Here is a 23,326-nt window from a genome sequence, read left to right as displayed (position 1 = left end):
CTTTTTCTTTCTCTTTCTTTCTCCCTTCCCTCCCTTTCTTCCTTCCTTCCTTCCTTCCTTCCTTCCTTCCTTCCTTCCTTCCTTCCTTCCTTCCTTCCTTCCTTCCTCCCTCCCTCCCTCCCTCCCTCCCTCCCTCCCTCTCTTTCTTTCTTTCTTTCTTTCTTTCTTTCTTTCTTTCTTTCTTTCTTTCTTTCTTTCTTTCTTTCTTTCTTTCTTTCTTTCTTTCTTTCTTTCTTTCTTTCTTTCTCTCTGCCTTCCAGCTGTGGGAAGGAATCGACCACCCACCCCTTTCATTTCCCCAAATAAAATATTAGTCATAAGGAAAGGCTCCCAGAAAAGCAAGAAAAATCAAGCTGCTAACAAAGAAACCTGCCCTAGGCTCATTCCACATTCCAGCCAGCTGCCTAAAGAAAACTGTAACCAGAAAACAGCTACTGGTCTTTAGAGATAATGAGCCTGTAGGAAGTGGAAGCTGGACTTTCGGTTCTATTCACAAGTAGGCAAACAGATAGGTAGAAACCCCATTCAAGACAGGATGTTTCGAACTCTTCCCGTGGCGAGATTTGGCAGCTAACAAAACACAGTAGAATCAGAATAGGCAGCCCCTGCCCACACTCGAGATCCAACATGGGATGAAAGTCATTTAGCCACAATAGAAATCACCCAAACCCTTTTAGGAACACAAAGCCCATATTGCACAAAACCCCAAACTTCAAAAACTTAGAACCATCTAAGAATCCTTCCTCTTATCCAGCTTGTTGTTCAGTTGACCCAGAAAGGAACTGCTGAATGTCACTTTGCTCCTGCAATTAAAAACCTCCTTCCGAGCAGCTGCTCCTTGGCTTTTCAATTTAAAGCCACTGGCAGTCTTGTTTTCCACACTCTCCTTTGCCAAGCAATCTCCCAGCTGAAAAGCGAGCCCTGATCTGCCGGGAAGCCTCCCTGGAGCCTCAGGAGAGCCAAAATGGGGTGGGGGGAGGGGGTGCACCACACACCCCTGAGCCCTATTTCGGGCCTAGGGTGCCTCACTGCACTTACCTGGGACAGAGCCAGAATCAAGCATGCGCATGCACCAATCCCACAACCCCAACGATCAGCTGTTTCTTAATTCAGCTGAGGCTCTGCAGCTCTGCTGCACGACTCGGCTGAGTAGTTCATTTAGTGACCATTTGAAGTTATTGTAAAAAGTGACTTATGACCATCTTTCACGCTTACAACTGTTGCAGCAGCAGTGGTATTCTACCGGTTCGGCCCAGTTCTGGTGTACCAGTAGTGCCAAAGATCAGCTGGCAGAGAATCGGTTTGCTCCGAGTCTCTCCGAAGCTCTGCACTTGGGCCCACTTGCCCACCCCGCTCCTAGGTCCTTTTTAATCTCGCAGCTGTTTGGTACGGCAGAACAGATTGCTGTGCTAAACAGCTGAGAGGCGCAGGAGCTTAGTTTTCACTTAGTTTTAATGTGTGCGCAAAACGCTCCCACCCCTGCAGCCACGCCCACCAAGCCACGCCCACAGAATTGGTGGTGGGAACTTTTGAATCCCACTACCGGGTTGCAACTTCCCCACGGTCATGTGACCCAAATTCAAAGGCTGGCAAGTGTTCCTACTCATGACGGTTGCAGTGTCCCGGGGTCATGTGATCACCTGTTGTGACCTTCTGACAAGCGAAGTCAACGGGGAAGCCAGATTCTCTTAGCCACCATGTTACTAACAATTGTAGTGATTCATTTAACAAGTGTGGCAAGAAAGGTCGTAGGATGGGACAAAACTCACTTAAGAACTCTCTCACTTAGCAAGATAAATGTTGGGCTCAATTGTGCTCGTAAGTCAAGGACTACCTGGGCTGAGTAGGTGCTCTGATGCAGCCAAAAGGAAAGCTACTGGGATGGCCTTACTTTCTTCTGGGACTGCACCTGGACCCCCTCCCTACTTCCAAGGGATCCCCCCGTGCCCAGTCCAGGTTACCTAGGCCTCCTGCCAGCCAGGCTGCCCTTGGCCTCTCTTTCTACCATCTGGGCAGGAAAAAGCAACCGGTAGTGGAGCTGCAGAGTCAGGGAAGAGGGTCAAGAGCAGCTGTGAATAAAGGTAAAGATAAAGGTTTTCCCTGTCCAGTCAATTCTGACTCTGGGGTGTATGTGTGTGTGTGTGTGTGTGTGGAGTGGAATGCTCATCTCCATTTCTTGGCTGAGGAAGCCAGCCTTGTCCGAAGACAATTTCCATGGCCATGTGGCCAGTATAGCTATATAACCTAAGGCACACAGAATGCTGTTACCTTCCCACCAAAGTGGTACCTATTTATCTACTTGCATTTGCATGCTTTCAAACTGCTAGGTGGGCAGGAACTGGAACAAGGAATGGGATCTCACCCCCATCACCTAGGCTCAGGTCTTGAACCCAGATTGTCAGCTTTCCGGCTGAAAAACTCAGCATCTTTAACCATTGGGCTATTGCACCTCTCTGAGCCATAAATATGAGGTTTTCAATGAACCAGAACTCAGGTAGAAACAGTGGGCTGTGTGTCTGGCAAAGGATGGGCCCAGTTTCAAAAGCTCTTGTGCCCATTAAGCCAGAAGATAAGGCATCTCCTTTGAAAGGGAGACAATCAGGCCAGCTCTCTCTTCCTTGCAGCAATTCTCGTCATCCCTTTCACCGCATCTACCCACCAGACATTGGAGAATCATTCCAAACGACAACCAATCTGGGCAATAATGTTAATAAACCATAATAAATAATAGTTTGTTTCAAATGTTGGCTGAGTCAACCTCACTCTAGATTCTTTTGGCATGTTTTTGGTTTCTTATTGCAAAGTGCAAACTTGTAGGGTTAGAGGGCCTTTTCCCACCAGGACACTTACTATCCTTGTGAAGAGAGTCCTGTGGCCACCATGATATCAAAAGCTTCTCATTGTCAGTGCATTGGCTGGGAGTGCTATAGGAGCGAGCATGTGCAGCAGCCACCAAAAAGCCAACGCAGTCCTAGGCTGCATTAAGAGAGGGATCGAATCTAGATCACACCAGGGTTAGTACACAGTGTTGTAAGGCCTTGGTAAGACAACACTTGGAATACTGCATCCAGTTTTGGTCACCACAATGTAAAAAAGATGTTGAGGAAAGGGTGCAAAGAAGAGCAATTAAAATGATTAGGAGACAGGAGGCTAAAACATATGAAGAAGTATTTCAGAAATTGGGTACATCTAGTGAAAAGGAGGACCCGGAACAGCAGGATAGCAGTGTTCCAGTATTTGAGGGGTTGCTACAAAGAAGAAGGGTCAACCTGTTCTCCAAAGCACCAGAAGGCAAGACAAGAAACAGTCACGTGTGGGATTCAACTGGTTCAGAATGGTTCAAACGAACTGGTTGTTAAATTTTTGTGCAATTCTGACAACCAGCTAATTGCACCACTGGCTGGCCCTCTTTGCCCTTCCACTCCTTATCTCGCCTCGCCCGCTCACCTTGAGTCACACCCGAGGCATAGCTGCTTCTGCTGTTCTCTGGTTCCCTTGCCTCGGCCACGTGGCCCAGCTGATCTCCGCCTGGTGAGTCTTCCTTCACTTCTTGTTCAGCTACCTCCCATGCAGTCTCTGTGGCCTAGCCTCCTTGCCTACCTTCCCCACAGCCCAACCCACTCGCCTGCCTTCCCTTCTTTCTTACCCAGAGCCCCCGCAACCCAGCCCACTTGCCTGCCTTCCCTACTGCCTTCCCCACTGTCCCCGAGGCCAAGCCTGCTTGCCTGCCTTCCCCACTGCCTTTCCCCACAGTCCCTGTGGCCCAGCCTGCTTGCCTGCTTCCTGCTGCCTTCCCCACAGTCCCTGTGGCCCAGCCTGCTTGCCTGCCTTCTTGCTGCCTTTCCCACAGTCTCCAAGGCCCAGCCTGCTTGCCTGCCTTCCTGCTCCCTTCCCCAGCAATCTCCTGAGGCCCAGCCTGCTTGCCTGCCTTCCTGCTGTCTTCCCCACAGTCTCCGAGTCCCAGCCTGCTTTCCTGCCTTCCTGCTGCCTTCCCCACAGTCTCCGAGTCCCAGCCTGCTTGCCTGCCTTCCTGCTGTGCTTCCCCACAGTCTCCGAGTCCCAGCCTGCTTTCCTGCCTTCCTGCTGCCTTCCCCACAGTCTCCGAGTCCCAGCCTGCTTGCCTGCCTTCCTGCTGTCTTCCCCACAGTCTCCGAGGCCCAGCCTGCTTTCCTGCCTTCCTGCTGCCTTCCCCACAGTCTCCGAGTCCCAGCCTGCTTGCCTGCCTTCCTGCTGCCTTCCCCATGGTTCCCACGGTCCAGCCCACTTGCCTGCCGCCACCTCATTGCCTTTCCACTGGCAAACAATGGATGCTGCAGAGACAGATTTCCTACATACCATTCCAAGCCCCTTCCCCCAACCTTGGGCTGACAAAATAAAAGCCCATCTAAAGATCGCAACTGCCTGCCAAGCCTGCCTGGTGTATGCTGGCAAAGAAGGCTGGGGGAAAAAAATGGGATGGGCCAATGGAAACACCCCATTATCCACCTCCATTGGGCTGTCTGTGCCAAACTGGATCAGGATGGGGAGGTGGGAGGGGAAGCAAAAAGGCCACACTCTGTCCTTACATATTCATGATGGAGAATCTCTCCCCCAGCTCACTGATTCGGGTGTTGGGAGCTTGAGGAGTAGATTGTGCTCCCTGAAGTCCAACTGCTGCCTGCTTCAAGCCTGACTCTGGCTGAAGCCGACCATTGGCCAATTTTCTTCCAGCACCCGTGCAGGGAATCCCAGGAGTGGCAGCATATTGCATGCTTTTCACTCCAAGCAGCCCAGGGTGGAAAATGCATGGCTGGGGCAGAGGAGCAGTCCTCCTTAACAAGCTCCAAACCGTTGCTGCTCCTCCAAGCCTGGCTTCCCCACACAGGCGCTGGAAGTCTGGTACTCCTTCCCCACCCAGTCAGCCCGTGCTTCTGTCTCACTCCAGGCATCAATTCGCCCAGGGCTGCACATGCGCAACCCCACAAAATTTTAAAGAATTAGAGCCGTGGGGAGGCAAGGCACACTCATCTCTGTTTCCCTCTACACCCGGCCTTGGAAAAGCCCGCCAGTCGTAACCAGTGGAATGGCTTGCTTTCAGAAGTTGTAGGTGCTCCATCACGGGAATCTTTGAAGAAGAGTTTGGACAATCATTTATCTGTAATGGTCTGGAGTCTCCTGCTTGTGCAGGGGGTTGGACTGGAAGACATCCAAAGTCCCTTCTGAAACAACCCAGAATCTTGCGCTTACCGCAGAGGTACACGACAAGCTGCACAAAGGGTTTTCCCTGTTGCCAAAAGGAAAATGTATCCCAAATCAGAAGCTTAAATGGCTGCACTTGCAAGACGCTACCAGTTTGAGCAAAAGAACTAATTAAAAGTGTTTTTCGTTTGCTTGAGAGCGGAGAAGAATTAGAGCACCCAGTCATGTTGTAACAGATGTGGGGGTGTCTCAATAAATCTTTTGTTTAGCTATTTTCAAAATGCTGCGTGGCAGTGCAATCAATATATGCCAGTTACCTGATTAACTTCAAAAGCTGATATTGTTAACCACCTATTGTATTGATGTCAGATTCTAATTGCTAGCAATCTCGTCACATGCAAGGTAAGGCTGGAGCAAGTTTACATATATTTCTGTGCCAATTGTATATTGCATTTTCTGAGGCTGGTAATTTTTGTGCCAATGAGTGAAAATGTAGTGCTTTTATGACACATGTGGTTCTCCATGTATACACACACACACACCAATGCACAAAAAGGCTAGCTTGGCATAGAAGGTGTAAGTTTATTTTTGTAGGTGCCCTCAAAATTTGCTGGAAATCAATTTTTAAAGGCAATAGGCTAGCGACAGATACCAAGGATCTGTGTAATTGTGGTAGGGTGCAAATCAAACAAATAAGAGCTTAAGTTGAAAATGGCAGTATTGAAACCCTGTTTCCTATGAGACACATTTTGCTTCTCTTTCTGGACTTGGCAGTGAGAAAATCAGAGGGGCTCCTTCGTTTTCTGTAAGCTTAGCCGGTTGCTCCATCAGCTTGGATTTATGGAGCATCTGCAAGTTCAGAATGAGACTTAAGAAGCAGAAAAAGGTGTGGGCCTCAAGATGAAACCTCCTGAGAAAAGGTTGATGGGCCTTAGTACATCTTAGATTACCTTAGAGATAAATCAGACATAAAAGGAGCACCATTTTGGAATGTTGACAAGGCTGATCCATGGATGATGAATCAAACTGGCTTCCTGTTATAATGCAATGGAGTTTACGACAGGATAGTCAGGCAGGGTGAACTCCTGGAAGTGGTGTTGGCTTCCTCCAAGGAGGTAGATTCTTTCTTAAATTAATGTTAGCAGAGACTAGATAGGTAGACTGGATTACTGCCTCAGCATGAAGGTGGACTAGATTACTTTTGATGTCACTTCCAACCCAGGCACTGTGTCATGATTTAAACACTATTGTCTAGGACAGGAGTCTCCAAACTTGGCAACTTTAAAACTTGTGGACTTCAAGTCCCAGAATTCTTCAGACAACATGGCCAGTCTAGAGTCATCTACAAGCACAGCCAAATACTTCTTTATTTGCTTTTGTTTTAGAAACAACTGAAATGGATAGCTTTCTTTCTTTCTTTCTTTCTTTCTTTCTTTCTTTCTTTCTTTCTTTCTTTCTTTCTTTCTTTCTTTTTTCTTTCTTTCTTTTTTCTTTCTTTCTTTATATTTTATTTATTTATTTTATTTCAGTTCATATTTCTAAACCTCCCCTCAAGGAAGGACTCTGAACCATGTACACTATAGTATGACCAATAAGCAAAACAATGCAGAAGAATTAGTATTAAGATTAAAAAAATAAATTAGGGCTAATAATTTTAAAATTACAGAATAATGACAATCAAATATCAAAAGAAGAAAGAAAAAGTTCTAAGATGGCCATTTAACATTGGGTTATTATAGGCTAGGGTGGGGCTCTCAAGGAACTACCCAGCCACACGGTTGAGTTGTCCTTTCTGCCCCGCACCACCACAAGGCCATGAAGCCAAGTTTTGATCTCTTTGTGGAAAGTCAGTTGGGGACTTTCCTCCCTCCTGGGGGTTGGATGTTCCATTAAGCAGGGCCACAACAGAGAAAGCTGCCTTCCTAGACAGTGCCAGTCAAAATCATTTGACTAATGGGGTCTACAGCATACCTTTCCTGCCTGATCAAATGAGACAGGCTGATGAGATTAGGCAAAGCTGGATTTGTAGATAATCTGGTCCTATGCATTGTGGGGCTTTATAGGTGATGGCCAACACCTTGAATTGGATCCAGAAGCAAACTGGTACCCAGTGCATTTCACTAAGCAATTGGGAGATGACCAGTGCACAAGTGACTGAGTGTAGAGACTCCCTGTTCAGGGAAGGGTGTAATTGGTGCACAACACAGAATTGGGCAAAGACGCTCCTGGCCATGGCTGCCACCTGTTCTTTGAGCAGGAGCTGTGAGTTGGGGACCCACAAGTTACACATCAAGTCTGCCTGGGATACTTCAGCCCCATCCAAGACCAAAGATGATAGCTACCTGGGATCTCTCCTAGTTGAGAGACGTATTACCTATCCAGTTTTTTTTTTTTTTTTAAGAAATATTCTTATGCCTGTGCCACTTTCTTATCTTAATGATCTTCTTTCTTTACATCAGTGACAATTAATCAGTGGAACGGCATGCCTTCAAAAGTTGTGGGTGCCCCATCTAATTTTTAAGAAGAGATTGGACAGCCATTTGTCCAGATTGATATAGAGGGTGTTGAAGACCTCCCCCCACCCCCCAAGTCCCTTCCAACTCTACTACTTTGTAGTTCTCTTCTTCTCTTCCAGCACTGGCAAACTTCAAAAGGGTCATGGTGGATACCTGCTAGTCAGAACTTGTCTGCCTTAGTTACAGGTTGTCAATCTAACCAAGGAACAGGTCTGACATGAACAGTCCTGGCAAAAGCTCTGAATTCTGGATGACTTTTCTTTGATTCCACATGCTCAAACTCTTCTCATTCATGATTTTCATGGAATGCCATACATCACCAGAATCAGTAGAGGCACCAAAGAGCTATGTGCATTATGGAGGAGCTGGAGTAATCTAGCTCCTACAGAATTTTTCTGTGTAATGTAAAGGAAGAGTGTTTTTTGCTTGAGCTCCTTTTGACTGCTGGCCCATTTAGAGCCCAAATCTCCTGTGGCATGACATTTGAGATGAAGGTAAGGGCTGGGCAGGAGCTGGCCTACAGTGTCTTTTGAGTGAATTATACCTTATCCCTCTTGCCTTGGCCTAAAAAGCCTCCCTTCTTGTTCTTTTGTTTTCCATTGATCTGCCCTTTCAGAAGTCCAAGATCTCTACTTTTGAAAAAATGTGGGCCTTCATGAGCAGCAAACCCTCCGCTCTTGTGAAGAACAATGAAGAAGGGATCCAGCGTGCCCTGACTTCTGACTATGCCCTGCTGATGGAATCCACTACCATTGAGTACATCACCCAACGAAACTGCAACCTAACCCAGATTGGGGGACTGATTGATTCCAAGGGCTATGGGATTGGCACTCCCATGGGTGAGAGCAGCAGGGTCCAGAGAGAACAAAAGGCTGCAGGATGGGAGGCGGGGGCATTTGATAAAAGCATGCAGGAACTTGGGCTCTACAGACTATGGTTTAAACCAAACCAAACTGACTGCTAACAAGGCACAACTGCAAAGGTTGTCATGGACCAATCTAGGGTTAGAGATAATCCCTGATCATCCCATATGTCTACTATAGCAATCAAATAACCAATAGAAGAGAATATTTGCAGCTCAGGGTTGAACTGTGGAGTCCTTGGTATTCTCTTGGTTGTTTGCTAGTAGATGTTTCTTTGGCCAACTAGATAACATCAGTGCAATAATGATGTTACCTAGTTAGGTAATAAAACCTCTGCAAGAAAGCAACCACACTCAGAGAATATCACTCCACTATCAAAGAAATCCTGGACTAAAGAAATAGTTAGCCTCCTGCAAGCACTTTAGAATTACCTCTGAAACTGCCTTTCTTGAGCTGACTTATCCTGCACCAAGAATGTGCAGTGATTCCTTTGAGGCAGTGAAAATTATCAGTGCAAGCAGATAGGAACCTTATGGCTGTATCAATTATGTCTGACATTCCCATCAATAGGAATGTCAGCAAAAAGTGCATTGCTTTTCCAGGTTTGTGTGAGTCCACAGATCTGACTGAAAATTCTCCCGTAGGTTTTGTGTAGAGCAATCTTCCTTTTAGCTTTGTCCTCTGGGTATCCTGCAATGCTCCGTCTTCTGCCTCGTCCACTTATAGGTTCGCCATACCGAGACAAGATCACCATTGCGATCCTCCAGCTTCAGGAAGAGGCAAAGCTGCATGCCATGAAGGAGAAGTGGTGGCGAAGCAACGGCTGCCCGGAAGAGGAGAGCAAGGAAGCCAGCGCCCTTGGCATTCAGAACATTGGTGGGCTCTTCATCGTCTTGGCCGCTGGCCTCATCCTCTCGGTCTTCGTAGCCACTGTGGAGTTCATCTACAAGCTGCGCAAGACAGCTGAGCGGGAGCAGGTATTGGCATCCTTCGTTTTTCTTCTTTCTTGGATCATCCCAAAGGGAAGAGGCGCCCCAAACATCATGATTTTGCTAGCTCAGAGCAATTCCATACTGTGTGTCTGACTCTCCCCCCCTCCTTTTAAACAATGATATAGAGAAGATTGTCCTTTCCATCCAGAAAGGATCTCTGAGAAGGAGGAGAAGCAGCTTCTTCCCAGGCACCTAGCTTGAAATCCCTTTGCCCTAGGGAAGCAGTGTTGAGGTCTCTGCTAACACTCTAAGCCAAGGGTCTTCAATCTTGGCCACTTTAAGACTTGTGGGCTTCAACTCCCAGAATTCCTGAGTTAACATGACTGGAGGAGGAATTCTGGGAGTTGAAGTCCACAAGTCTTAAAGCTGTCAAGTTTGGTGACCCCTGCTCTATAAGATGTGACCTTGACAATTGGTTACATGATGAACTGCTAGGAAATGAAAGCAGCACATCACAGAGCACTATGTGCCATAGGGCCAGATTATCTATGGAACTGGCTTTGCCACAGTAAACATCAGCTTTTCCCACTTGTTGAGGCAGGGAAGGCAGAGTCTAGGACAGAGGTCTTTCAAACTGGGCAACTTTAAGACTTGTGGACTTCAACTCCCAGAATTCCTGAGCTATCATGACTAGAGAAGGAATTCTGGGAGTTGAAGTCCACAAGTCTTAAAGCTGTCAAGTTTGGTGACCCCTGCTCTATGGAGATTCTCAATTATCCAGGTCAAGGTTGTCCCAAAGGTGCTTTTCTTCAAAAGGCAGCTGAACTTCCTTCTTCTTCTTGTTTTTTTCCTTTGAAAACTTTTCACTTCTCATCCAAGAAGCTAATTTGGTTCTGACTGACTAATGAGGAATGGAAGTATTTATATTCCTTGAGGTCATCCAGTTGTAGCACTTGGAGAGTCATTGAGCCCACTTGGGGGGTTGTCTGTATCCTCAGAGTCACCCGAATCAGAGTGAATACAGGTGTGGAACCTTCTTGGCCCTGCTGAAAGGACTGTGCTGTAGACAGGGGATAGGTCACCGTCTCTTAACAGGGAGCCAGGAGTCCAAAGCAGGGAACTGGGAAGTTGAAAGAAATGCTGCCTGGGGACGGGGAGAATGACTTTCTCTGTCACCTGATGAACCTGATGGTTCTGTCCAGGAGTTGGTGGAGCAAACACTGTCCCAGGGACAATACTAGGTACACTAATCTGAATTAACATGTTCCAGATGGACAAAAGTCTGCTTTACTTCTAAACACCCCAACACAAAACAACCCAGTTGGCTTGTTGGCTCTATTGGAAAACAGTCCCTCCCCCCACCACCACCCAACAAAGCACACAACTTCAGGGTGGGACAAAGTGTCAATATGTTGAGGTTTATATAACAAAGAAATTGGTAATTAATTAGAAGAGACAGAGTCTTAAAGTCATAGAATCACATAAATGCTGGAAGACACCACAAGCATCATCTAGTTCAGCCCTCTGTGATGTGCAGGAAAACTGCTTAATCCATTTGGCTGTCCAGATCCTTAAAAAGAGTTGGAGATAGGCTGCTCCTCTCTGGTATACAGTAGAGGAGACCATCAGAAATTTCTTCCTTATATTTAAACAAAGTCTAGGGAGCTGCAACTTATCCCTTTCATTTCTGATTCTGGATGCTCTGGGAATGGAAGAGAACGTCTGACCATCTTTGACATATCTGAACACAGGTATTCTGTCTCCCCTCCATCTTTGCCAGACAGTCCCCATATCCCCTTAGTTGCCCTCATCTGTCTCTCCTAATTCATCAGCCTTCTGTGAGCCTTTTGAGGTGCTGGGCTTGAGGGAGGCAAGCTCTGATTCTAATGCCCTGTTCTTCCTCTGGCCTCTCTGCTTCCAGCGGTCCTTCTGCAGCGCCATGGCTGAGGAGATCCGGCTGTCCCTCACCTGCCAGCAGCGCACGAAGCACAAAGCCCAGCCTCCCCTCATGGTAAAGACCGACGCCGTCATCAACATGCACTCGTTCAACAACCGGCGGCTTCCCAGCAAAGACAACCTGGCCTGTAACACGGGGCTGACCCCTGCCTTCCCCTAGCCAGCAGAGGGGTGAGGACTGGGGTGCCAAGGAAAAGACCTCCTGAGAAGCAGCCGACCACTGAGCAGAAGGCCTGTGAAAGGATGGACCCACAGCAGGTGGCCCCACCTCTGCAGCTGGGGGTCTTAATTCTTCCCTTGCAGGCCTTGCAACAACCAGCCCCTCATTCCTCACCTGGACACCTCCAAGAGTCTCGATGTTTACATATCAAGAAAATGGAAAAGACAAAGCAGGCACTTCCCACGGTCTGAGATCTCGGACCCTACCCTTTGGGGATTAAGTATGGCAATAAGCAAAGGGGACCTTGGGTCAGAAGATACATGTGGGAGCCCCACATGGACCAGGGGCTTCAGAGGCAATTGAGCAGAACAGGAAGAGAGGGGGGCAAGGGGGGGCTCCTGGCCAGAGCAACCACTGTTGCTGGGAGGAGCAGAACTGTATTTTTTGACTCCCTACTGGGCTGAACGATGGTTCTTCAGGAAGAGCTCCCTTGGCATGGCATGGAGGGTGATGGCAGTGCTACAGGAGCCCTCCCTTCTTCGGTTGGCAGGTATAGGAGTCCCTCAGCTGTCGGGAGATGCAACAAGAAGGCAACAGAGCACACCATGGCAGGTCAACGTGGTCCTGCCACCCTGGAGAGGAATTATCTTTGCCGGGCTCTGCTCAATCTAGTCACCAGATCCAGCCTGGCAGAGTTCCCAGGAAAGAGATATGCCAACATCTGCAAATGGGAAGCAATGACAGTGTGGATTTGTGTGGGGGTGAACAGGGGATAGAGTTGGGCATTTGAGAGCTGAAGGACCTAGTGACATTCCATACATGTGGACGGACATTCCGCCATGCTGGCAGCAGTGGCAAGGCTGTAATGAGTGTATGGATGCCCCTGGTTGGCCCCTGGGTATAGTTCCTCAAAAGTGCCCTGCTGCCCAAGGATACACTTCCAAGTGGGATCCAAGGTAATTTCCAATATTTGAGGGGCTGTCGCAGAGAAGACGGGATTGGCCTATTCTCCAAAGCACCTGAGAGGGCAGGACAAGGAGCAACGGATGGGAACTTATCAAGGGGATCCAACCTAGAATTAAGTCCTGAGTTGCCATAAGGGTTCTCCCTAGTCGTTCCCAAAGGATGAACTGATTCCAACGCTTGGGCTTGACCAGGCACCACGGAGAGCACCTGGTTTCCATTTTTCTTCCAAGCAGAGTTTTTCTCTCCCAATGACCAAAGACCACTTGCCATTTGGAAGGAGCCAGGGATCGGGCTGCTCTTTCCCACGCTCCTCTTTGTATAATTGCCAGGCATAGATTCTGTGCCACCCCCTGGCCTGGGAAATTACTGGCATATAAAAGGCTGATGGTGTAGTGGCTGCCAGAGTCAGATGACACATTTTAATTCAAGCATCAGCATTTAGCATCAGCATCTGGCTAAGCTTGCCACATTTTCTGGAATTGGTACCTTTCCAAGCGGAAAGAAGTTCAAGAAAAGCATGCCCATGAAGGCGTAGCTTCCCTCCATCGTTCTGACTCCTCACATCAGTGGATGGCCAGAGTGGCAAGAGGGAGAAGGCTGTTCCAAGGCTGTCCTCTAAAGTGCCTTTTGAGATCTGACCCCCTGGCCTCTTCTATGGCCATCCAGCCACTTCACCAAGGTCACCCAAGAGCTCTGGGCACAGCAGGTTCAGCTGGCCCATTAGCAGCAGAAGTAGAGCTTGGCCCGGAGACACATCAAGAGTTCTGTGGAGTCCTTGACACCCTCTGAGCCTGTTTGTTTGCTTGCAGGCACTTTATTGCCCTTCTAAATAGCATCATCAGTGCTAGTAAGTGTGGGGTTGGCTCCCTGTTGATCTGCAGCAGCTTGCAGAGTAACTTAGCCTTTTCCTGCTCCTCCAGCAAAGGCCTAACATGCAACTAGAGAGACAAGTATGTTGTAACCCAGGGCTTGAAGTGGGGGGCTGAGATGGGTCCAGCTTCTTTAGGAAACAGCAGGCTGAAAGAGAGTTTGAACATAACTACGGCCCAGGGAAGAATTTCAGCCCCCCCCCCCATCTTATTTCAGCCCCAAGCAGCTGCTTTATGATGAGAAACTGGTGAAGAAAATATTTTCAGCCCCTCCCTTTCTTGGGTTACTCATATCAGCAGTGAGGACAGTAGGTAGTAAAAGGGAGCCCGGGAATATTTCTCAAGGTGTTCAGTCACATCCTGAAAGAGAAGATACTTGACTCGGAGAACATTCAATCTTTTAGCTCATTTCAAACAGGGCCACTTGGGACCTTTAAGAAAGAGAATGGAATGGGGGTTTCTCCGTCCTATAAGGAGGGTTTTAAGGCAGAAGAGGAGATGAGGGAACATCCTTAGCTTAATTCAACCTCCCTGCAGAGTCCTTTTTGTACAGCACTGAATGTGGTGATAAGTAAAGCCAGTTTTGTATATCCATTTCATTTACTCATTTTTAATTACCAATTCATTTCTCCTGCTCCAAGAAAGCCTAATGGATTAGTACATCAGAAACAAGCTGTTTTAGTTATCACAGAGTCCTTTCAAATGTCAGGAGTTCCTCTTTTTGTTTTGTGTTTTGGCTTGGCCAAGTTGCGCTAGTCTAAAAGAGCTCCCTTAATTTGATCTCTGAAATGTAGGTGAAATGGACTCCTTTTCTTTTCAGTTTTAAGCACAGCAGCAAGCTCCTTTTTTCCTTCCTGCTGTCTTTCATCCTTCCCAACCAGTCTGCTTATGCAAATCTTTTCCATCTTGTGTGTAACAACGAAGAGGAGGCTTCCAAAGGCTGAACTTGGAGGAAAGACTATCAGAAGAGGTCGCCTGCCTGCTGGGGGAAACCAGCCATCTGAATCAACAACCAGTTCTGTTTTTTCAGCTTTCTGAGGAGAAGAACTAAAAGTAAATGTGAAGTGTATCTGAAGACCATGCTTCATATACAAAGTGTTGCTGGCTGAATTTGCATAGAGAGCCGTGGAGCTGGTTGAGGTGGCTGTTCTTCCATTAGAGCAGCTGAGCTTTTCCACAGCTGAGACCCAGGCCAGGGCAGTGCCCTGGAAGTCTAAGATAGCCCACTCATTTCCCTGGCACCCACCAAATGCTGACCCACCAGATCAGATGTACAAGGCCCTCTGTCACCTTCAACATCTTGGCTAGAGGAAGACCAAACTGCTTTGGCTTTGAACATTGAGCTGTTGGTCTACCACAAAAGTTGCTGTGCAAGACCAATTGCCAAAGTGCACATGCTTCAAACTCACAACTACGCAACTCATTCTTTATCCTTAATAGGACTTCTTTGGCTCTCGAACAATATCTGCACAAAAAGAGTCTATTTGCAGTGACTTTGGGGATGGCAACTGAACATCCTCTCTCTCTCCAGACTGATTTCCTAACAACAGACACAGAACTGGTCTCTGTGACATTCAGGGGAAAATTCCTTTGTGGACATGCAGAAATTTCTATAAATTTAGTTTTTTGTAAACATTTTGTAAGAATTTTGGTTTCATAGTAACTGTGTTACTTGCAGATCATTCTAGGCAGATGTAAATAGAATTTCCAAAAAAGAACTATTTAAAGTTTTAAAACAAACAAAAATGATTATTTTCCTTTTTAAGACACTGTGATATATCAAGTGCACAGTTTTGCTGTATGCGGTAACATTGTTAAAATTTTAAATAAAACATTTCTACAAAAGAAATCTCCAAACATTTTGCATCTGTTAATTTTTTTAAACCTTAAAAGAAGCCACAATGTCTGCAAGAGAAAAAGTTGAACTGCTTTGTGTGCCATAAAAAAATGCCACTGATGAATGAAAAATCACCAACAAGAACTTAGATGAGATGGGAGAAGAAATAAAAAGAATAGAAGCAGAATCAGGAAGTTTCCTTTGCAATCAAGAGACTTAAAGGAACACATTTTATTTTATTTTAATAAACTGTTGAAAGGGCCAGATTCTTCCACTTTCCAAGAAGACTGTTATTTGCAAGGGACTAAGACCTGTACAAAGAGAGGCAGTTTGGTGTAATGGTTAAGGCATCAAGCAGGGAATGACAAGACCTGTTCCTTCCCCTAAGCCAGTCACTCTTTCTGAGCCCTAGGAGGCAGATAATGGCAAATCATTTGCTAAGAAAATTACAGGGACTTGTCCAGACCGTCAACAGAAATGAAGACTAACTTGGAAGTACCAAAACAACAACAAAAGTCTGTACAATCACATGGAATATGCACGTACATTTGGTATAACAACCCCTTTTCTATGTAAATAAATAAATCAATAATCTTATTTCCACCTCCCTAAGGGGCTATGTCAATATAAGATAAATCTAACACCAAGTTTTACTTGGTTTGTCTTAGCATGCTAACAGATTAATTCTGGCATTAGCATAATTGCATATGGACTATGACGTTATGAACTAAGTTGTGAACTTTATCCAAAATTCCCCCCCCCCCAAATATAATCCTTTAAAAGTTCCAATTCTTTGAGTTTATTTTTTGTAGGAATCAATTTTAGTTCTGAACCTAAACTCTGGATTATTTTGGGGAGCCTTGTATCTTGAAAATCATTTAAAAAAAATAATGTAAACTGGGCATATCTAGCCGAAGTGAGGCCCCTTTCAAATTGGCTCTTATTTTGAGATTCTCCGATCCTGTGATGGGTGAACCTGTGAGAGGCTGAACCTAAAGATGAGCTATTTCTGAGGATAAATGGAATCCTTGAGCTGTGGCAAGAACCAGTAGCCACCTTTTGAAGATGGCATCTGGTTTGCAACAGAATAAAGAATGACTTCTCTGCAGGAGAGAACTTCCCACTGGCATTTAGGGAGTGGGAACAAGTTTTCTCTGCTTTCTCAAGTGCAAGGTTATTCTGTGGAGGCAATTTATACATTCAACTATTAGCTGTCCAAGGATAGCTTTCATTTCAATTGTTCCATAATTCACATAGTCCAATTGTGCTAAGCCTCTAAGCATTCCTGAGGTTAGGTGAGGTTGGGTTCCCCAACTTCTCTACAACTTTCAATAGACACAAGCTTTCACACAAGAGAAATATCCCTGCCTCCTTGCCAGTTCAAAACACCAAGCAATGTTCTTTCTTGTCTTCCATTCAATCTACCTAAATATAATTAAAATTTCTCACTAGTGATCCCAACTCCAAAAGCAAGAGCTGGAGTTTATTGTAGTTTGGAAAGGAGAGCACAAAAGAGATCTCAACATGAACAATAGTTGGGAAGTGGGATGATAAATTGTCATATGACCAGCATTCGTTTCCACTATAGAGTTGTCAGAAAAAAAACTCTCAACAATTCAGTTCTGAACTTGTCTTCCAAAGGATTGCTGTTGATTAAGAAATAAAGTGATCAACTTGAAAAATTGTCACTTGGAAATCACATTAAAGTCCAGCTTCTCAAAAAACTGAGATAACAGGCAAACCAACTTTATGGCAGATGTCACCCCAGTGTTCACTTAACCTGGTGTATTTCATAAACTAATGGGATTTGGGAACTGATCTTCAAGGCACTCTTCTAAAAGGTAATTGCTGCTTTGGGAAAGAAGGAAAAGCTAAAACTTCTTCCTCATCAACTACTGTGCAATTTCTCCTTCAGGTGTGCGATTTTTAAAAATCTCATGACCAAAGGGTCCTTCTGCATCTCGGGTTCTTTGTAACGCAGATTCTTCCCTTGATTGTAGCCCCCTATGTGAGGTAGGTCACAAATAAGGCAATGCCATGTTTATTTAAAACAAAAAAAGATAAACTTCTTAAAAAACTAATTACTGACTCGAGTTTGTTAGTCGCATAGTCAGCCAGAAATTTAGACTGGGTTTGGCATTTTTATCTACTTAATCAAGTGTTTCCTAAAGAGCTGGGATAAGCAGATATTGTTTGATATTCTTAAAGGTATCGTCACAGGATGTAGTCTGTTCCGCATTAAGCTGCCTTTTGCAATTAATTGATGGGAGTTTTGTCAGTGCTGATGGGGTTCAAGTGGTGCAGCAGATGTTTTGGGATTGCACCCAAGGCATCTATTATTATTGGTACTATTTCACCTTTTTTTGTCTAGTTGTTTTACATCTATCTGTAAGTCTTTATATTTCGTTATCTTCTATATTCTCTTTTATTTCGTTGTCTCGAGGTACTGCCACCTGCACTGTCCAGATTTTTTGTTTTTCTTATCAACCATTGTTAAGGTGTTGTGTGTCAGGTCCTTGTCTGTTTGAATTCTAAAGTCCCAGAGCACTTTAGCTTCTTCATTTTTGATGAATTTGTCTGTTTTATGGTCTCACTAGTTCATGTTTGCAGGCGAATGGTATGTCTTGCAGATCTTTTTTGTCATGCTGTTGCTTTGTAGTCAGTCCCTGCAATTGTCTTGCAGCAGCTAATGAGGTGGCCCACCTTTTCTTCAGCTTCTTTGCAGAGGCAGCATTTGCTGTCTGTTGCTGTCTTCTCAATTCTGGCTTCGTGTGCATTTGTTCTTAAGGCTTGGTCTTGTGCAGCCAGAATTAGCCCCTCTGTTTCTTTCTTCAACTTTCCTGCAGAAATTTTGAGTAGTTCGGAGAACCGGCAAATCCCACCTCTGACTGGAGATTTTACAGTATCCTTCCCTTGCCACAACCACCAAGCCACGCCCACAGAACCGGTAGTAAAAAAGTTTGAATCCCACCACTGTATACTAGCTGCAGCGCATCTTCACTGTTCTTCAGATATTCTATCAATGTCCTTTTTTCTTCTTCTTCACCTCTCTGGTGTACTTGCAACATTCCATGCCCATCTATTTTCCTTGGTAAATAGAGTCTGTCAACATTGCTGGGTGGATAAAAGGCATGAGAATCATAGACCCATAGGCTAGAAGGAACCGTGGAGGTTTTCTAATCCTATACATTACACAATTCAAATAGTTGTTCAATCTCTTCTTGAAAACCTCCAATGATAGAACACCACAATTTCTGGAGGCAAGCTGTTCCATTAACCATTCTCACTGTCAGGAAATTTCTCCTTAACTCTAGATTGGATCTCTTTGATAAGCTTCCATCTATTACTGCTTGTCCTGCCCTGACAAGTGCTTTGGAGAATAGGTTGAGCTCCACTTCTCTGTGACAGTCTTTCAAATATTGGAAGACTGCTATCATGTCATCCCCTAGTCCTTCTCTTTGTTAGACTAGACATACCTAGTTCCCACAACCATTCATTATATATTGTATGCTCCAGACACCTTATCATCTTTGTAGCTCTTCTATGTACTCTTTCTAGGGTCTCATTATCTTTTTTTTTTTTTTTTGGTATTGTGGTGAGCAGGACTGGATGCAGTATTCCAAATGAGGTCTCACTAGTGAAGTATAAAGCAGAACTGCCACTTCTTGGGATCTTGATGTTTTTCCTCTGTTAATGCAACCCAAGACTGCATTAGCTTTTTTGGCAGTTGTAGTACATGGCTAGCTCGTACTTAAGTGATTGTCCATTAGGACACCTAGATCCCTCTGACGGTTACTGCTGTTGAGCCAGGTATTGTATACATATGTGTTGTGGCCACGATTCCCGAGCCTATGCTGTCAGAGGAAGAGGACCTGGAAGATGAGGAGGAGGAATGGGGAATGCCTTCCTCCCCAGGACCTTCCTCTCTGGTGATGCCTTCCTCCCCAGGACCTTCCTCCCTGATAATGCCTCAGGTTCCATCAGATAACCAAGAGGAACAGGCTGAGATTAATCAGGAGGAAGGCATATCCGAGCAGCCCCTGACAGGGAGTAAAGAGGAAGAGTGTTGGCTCAATCCTAAGCAGCGTCGTAGGGAGAAAAGTGAGCAGCAACGTAGGAGGCGTGGGTGGGTCATAGAGTGAGCTGAGTCATTGAGCCACACCCCACAGGGGATAAAAGTGGGTGTGTTTTCTCCTGAAACTTTGTACGGGACAAAGTTTAACCGTACTTCAGATTTTCTTTGTGGATTGCCTTGTGATTTTCTGTGAGTAAAATTTTATTTACTATCAGTTCAGACTTGGCAGGCAGAACGTGTTGGAATGCCAAGAATATTATCAATTCCAAAGAATTAACTCTGTGAAGTCCGAGCCAGCTTGCCTGCCTGTGTTTCTGTGAGTTTGTACTCTTTCATCTTTTGGGAAAGAGGAAAGGCGAGACAGAACACATATGTATTTGATTTTTCTTGTCTAAGTGTACCACCTTACTTTACTCATCACTGAATTTCATTCTGCTGGATAGGGCCCATTGTTCAAGTCCATCAAGATGCTTTTGAATTTTGAGACTATCTTATAAACTAAGGCATTAATCTTGAGACTATTTTCTAAAGCCTGCAGTACCTCAGGCTTGGTGCCATCTGCAAATTTGATGAGTTCCCTTTCTGTACCCTCATCTAGAACATTTATGAAAATATTGAAGAGTTCTGGGTCTAAGACAGAATTTGGAGTACTGTATTGCATACTTCCCTTCATGTAGATGTATTTCCATTGAGGTCTACACACTGGGTGTGATTGGGCAGGAAATTGTGAATCCATCTAGTGAATCCATCTATTCCACATTGTTTTATCTTACCAAGAAGTAGGCTATGGTCTACTTTGCCAAATGTCTTACTGAAGTGTAAGTAAACTATACTGAAAGCATTTCCCTTAACCACTAATTTAATTACTTTTTCAAAGAAGGCAATAAAGTCTGCACGGCATGATCTGTTTTTTTTTAAACTGCTGGCTTCTGGGCTTCTTGCATTGTTCATTTCTAGTTGCTCACAAATCCATTGCTTGATTATCATTTCCAAGATCTTCCCAGGTATTGCTATCAGGCTCATTGGCCTGTAGTTTCTTAGATCCACATTTTTCCCTTTCTGTAGATTAGAACCACATCAAGTCCTTTAGTAGTTTCTCTGCTAGTTCCCTTGTGCTCCAGGACCTCTGTTCATTGGTTCTGAGATCAAGTCTCCAGCTGCTTCAGAACCCTGGAATATAATCTTTCTGGTCCTGGCAATTTGAACTCATCTAGAGTAGAAGCTGTTCCCTTACCATTTTCTTGCCTATTTTGACTTGCATTCCTACTCTGTCTTCTGCAGTTTTGCTTTTGATAAGTTGAACTATTTTTTTTCCTTTGCATCAAGACAAATGCAAAGAATGAAGTAAGCCATTTCTAGCTGAGCATGTGCAGAGATCCTGGCTCTTTTCAGTTAAATCCAGCCACCCTGAAGCTCTCCCAGTGATGACATGGAATTCATACAGGCTTTCAGAAACAAGCACCAGGAGAATTCACAAGGACGATTGAGATCAACTCCCTGTAAAGATTGCCTCTCCTCCTAACTTAAGAAAGTGAAGCCTCTTGAAATTAAGTATTTCAAAAGGAACCTTTTATTAAGTAGAAGTAACAGCAATACATCCAAAGCAGCATCTGACTACCCTTAGGCAAGGTAAGTAGAATTAAAGCAGTAGAGACCCCTCCCTCTAGCCAGATGCAGATTCAGCCAATCCACAGGTGTGAAGATGTTATTGTACCAGCTACTCTGAGAAAACAGATCAGCATACATTCCCATGGCCATCTTCCACTGGCTATTAAAGGGAAACAACCCACGTGAATCAAACTTGATCTGATGAGGATCAAACTGCTGGCACTTGGCAGAATTAGCCTGTAATATGGCATTCTAACCACTGTGCTACCACAGCTCTTATAATTTCTTTGCTTTGATTGTTATGAGCCAGCCACTGTTGTTGGGATCAGGCAGCATACGAGTTTAGTAAATTATTGATTGTTGTTGTTAGCAAAGGAGAATATTAAGGCATAGAATTGATGTTTTATTTTAAACCCTCAGAGAAAAAGGGAAGTTGGGAGGGAGTCATCTTCAGTGGGTTTCTCCAACGATGTCCATTGTATCAGTTCTAAGTAAAACTAAATAAACATCCTGGAAGTTGCCTGATGTGAGGGCAAAGGGAAGGCTGAGTGAAATGCATGATTGATATATACCTTTAGTGTGGAAGTTGTTGAAGAGAAACCCATATTTAGGCCAATGTGAAGTTGGAACATAGAACATAGAATAATAGAGTTGGAAGAGACCTTGGTGGAGTGTCTTGCAATCCAACCCTTGCTTGAGCAAGAGATCCTACACCATTTCAGAGAAATTGTTGTCCAGTCTCTTTTTGATGGAGCAAACACAACTTCTGAAGGCAACCTATTCCATTAGTTGATTGTTTTCACTGTCAAAAAGTTTCTCCTTAATTCCAGGTTGCTTCTCTCCTTGGTTAGTTTCCATCTATTGTTTTTTGTGTTGGCTTTTGATGCTCTGGAAAATAATTTGACCCCTCATCTTTGTAGAAAATAGTCTGACCCCGATGTTTTTGTAGAAGCCCTTTCCCTGTCAAGGAGGGGTGTCAACTATTCTGCTAATGATGAAATGATGAGAGTGATACCATATACCATGTATATCAATGGTCTTCAAATTTGGCAAGTTTAAGACTTGTGGACTTCAACTTCCAACATTCCTGAGCTAACATGACTGGAAGAGGAATTCTGGGAGTTGAATTCCACAAGTCTTAAAGCTGTCAAGTTTGAAGACCCCTGATGTATATGGAAACAAAGATGAATGCAAAATACTAGTAAATACAAATGTAATTAGCTAGCAAAATTAGTAGCAAATGGAACAACCCTTAGGGTAATTTAAGATATGAATGTCTGGATGGCTGGGAGGAAGGGAAGGAGGGAAGCGCAGGAAGGAAGACAGTTCCAATGTGCTTAGACCTCATTTTTATCTCTTTCCTGGCAAAAGTTGGGTTTGTAGATACACCTAAACGAGCCAACCATAACTCCCAACAACAGGCAATTCTTGTATTCTTCAATACTAAAAAAAAAGTTGTTGAGACTCTGGAAAGAGTGCAGAGAAGAGCAGCAAAGATGATTAGAGGGCTGGAGCCTAAAACAGGATGAACAGTTGCAGGAACTGGGTATGTTTAGTCTAGTGTGGGTGCTCCATCACTGGATGTTTTCAAGAAGAGATTGGACAGCCACTTGTCTGGAACGATATAAGGTATCCTGCTTGGGCAGGGGTTTGGATTAGAAAACCTCTAAGGCCCCTTCCAATGTTGTTACTCTGTATTTTATTCTATTCTGCACTTTTGTCTCCCATGAGATGTGTGCCAGGAATGTCCTGGCAAAAACTTGATGACACTACTGTTCTTTTCCCCACTGGCCATTAAGGTAGCAGGTGTGACTTAAACTCTGCACCAGGCATTGTTTACTGCTGCTTGACCTCACACTGGGATCATGCTTTCAGCAGTTCTGCATCACCAGTTCTTTGTCTTGCAGTAGAAATGACTGCTTTGTAGATTTTGTTATTCGTGCAACATAGTTGGCCATGGGAGGATAGTTGAACCCTGATTTTCAGTCAGAACAAGTTCTGTGCTGCTGCCCCAGTGCTAACATGCTACAAAAGACTTGTCTTGACTTTGACTTGGTTAAGTATGTTGTTAGAATGTAGATGAGATGTATAGGAGCAAAAGAAGGAATTTTCTAAAGAGGAAACTGGAAGAAGGAGAAGGGGGAGAGGAAAGGCCACAAAAAAGTTATTAGAGGATGGCAGTGGTAGTGGGAGCAGGAGGAGGAGGAACAAATTAGTAAGACCACACCTATAATAACTGCATCTAGATTTGGTCACCACGTTATAAAAAAGATGTTGAGACTCTAAAAGAGTGCAGAAAAGAAAAACTAAGATGATTAGGGGACTGGAGGCTGAAACATACGATGAATGGTTACACTATAGGAACT

General features: G+C 44.8%; 1 protein-coding gene across 1 annotated transcript in view; it reads left to right on the top strand.

Moving 5' to 3' along the window:
• The window catches only part of GRIK3 (glutamate ionotropic receptor kainate type subunit 3), a 245,188-nt gene extending 228,904 nt beyond the window's left edge, over window positions 1-16,284 (top strand). The window contains exons 14-16 of the mRNA XM_087970273.1: window positions 8,311-8,533; window positions 9,284-9,534; window positions 11,411-16,284. Coding sequence (XP_087826399.1) covers window positions 8,311-8,533; window positions 9,284-9,534; window positions 11,411-11,605 — 669 coding nt within the window. The 3' untranslated portion in view covers window positions 11,606-16,284. The remainder of the gene's footprint in view (window positions 1-8,310; window positions 8,534-9,283; window positions 9,535-11,410) is intronic.
• The last annotated feature ends 7,042 nt before the right edge of the window (window positions 16,285-23,326 follow it).

Source organism: Notechis scutatus, chromosome 8 (assembly GCF_049901735.1).
Source record: "Notechis scutatus isolate UNSWTSFEM ecotype Mainland chromosome 8, rNotScu1.2, whole genome shotgun sequence".
NCBI lineage: Eukaryota > Metazoa > Chordata > Lepidosauria > Squamata > Elapidae > Notechis > Notechis scutatus.
This window is presented reverse-complemented; position numbering and strand designations above follow the sequence as displayed.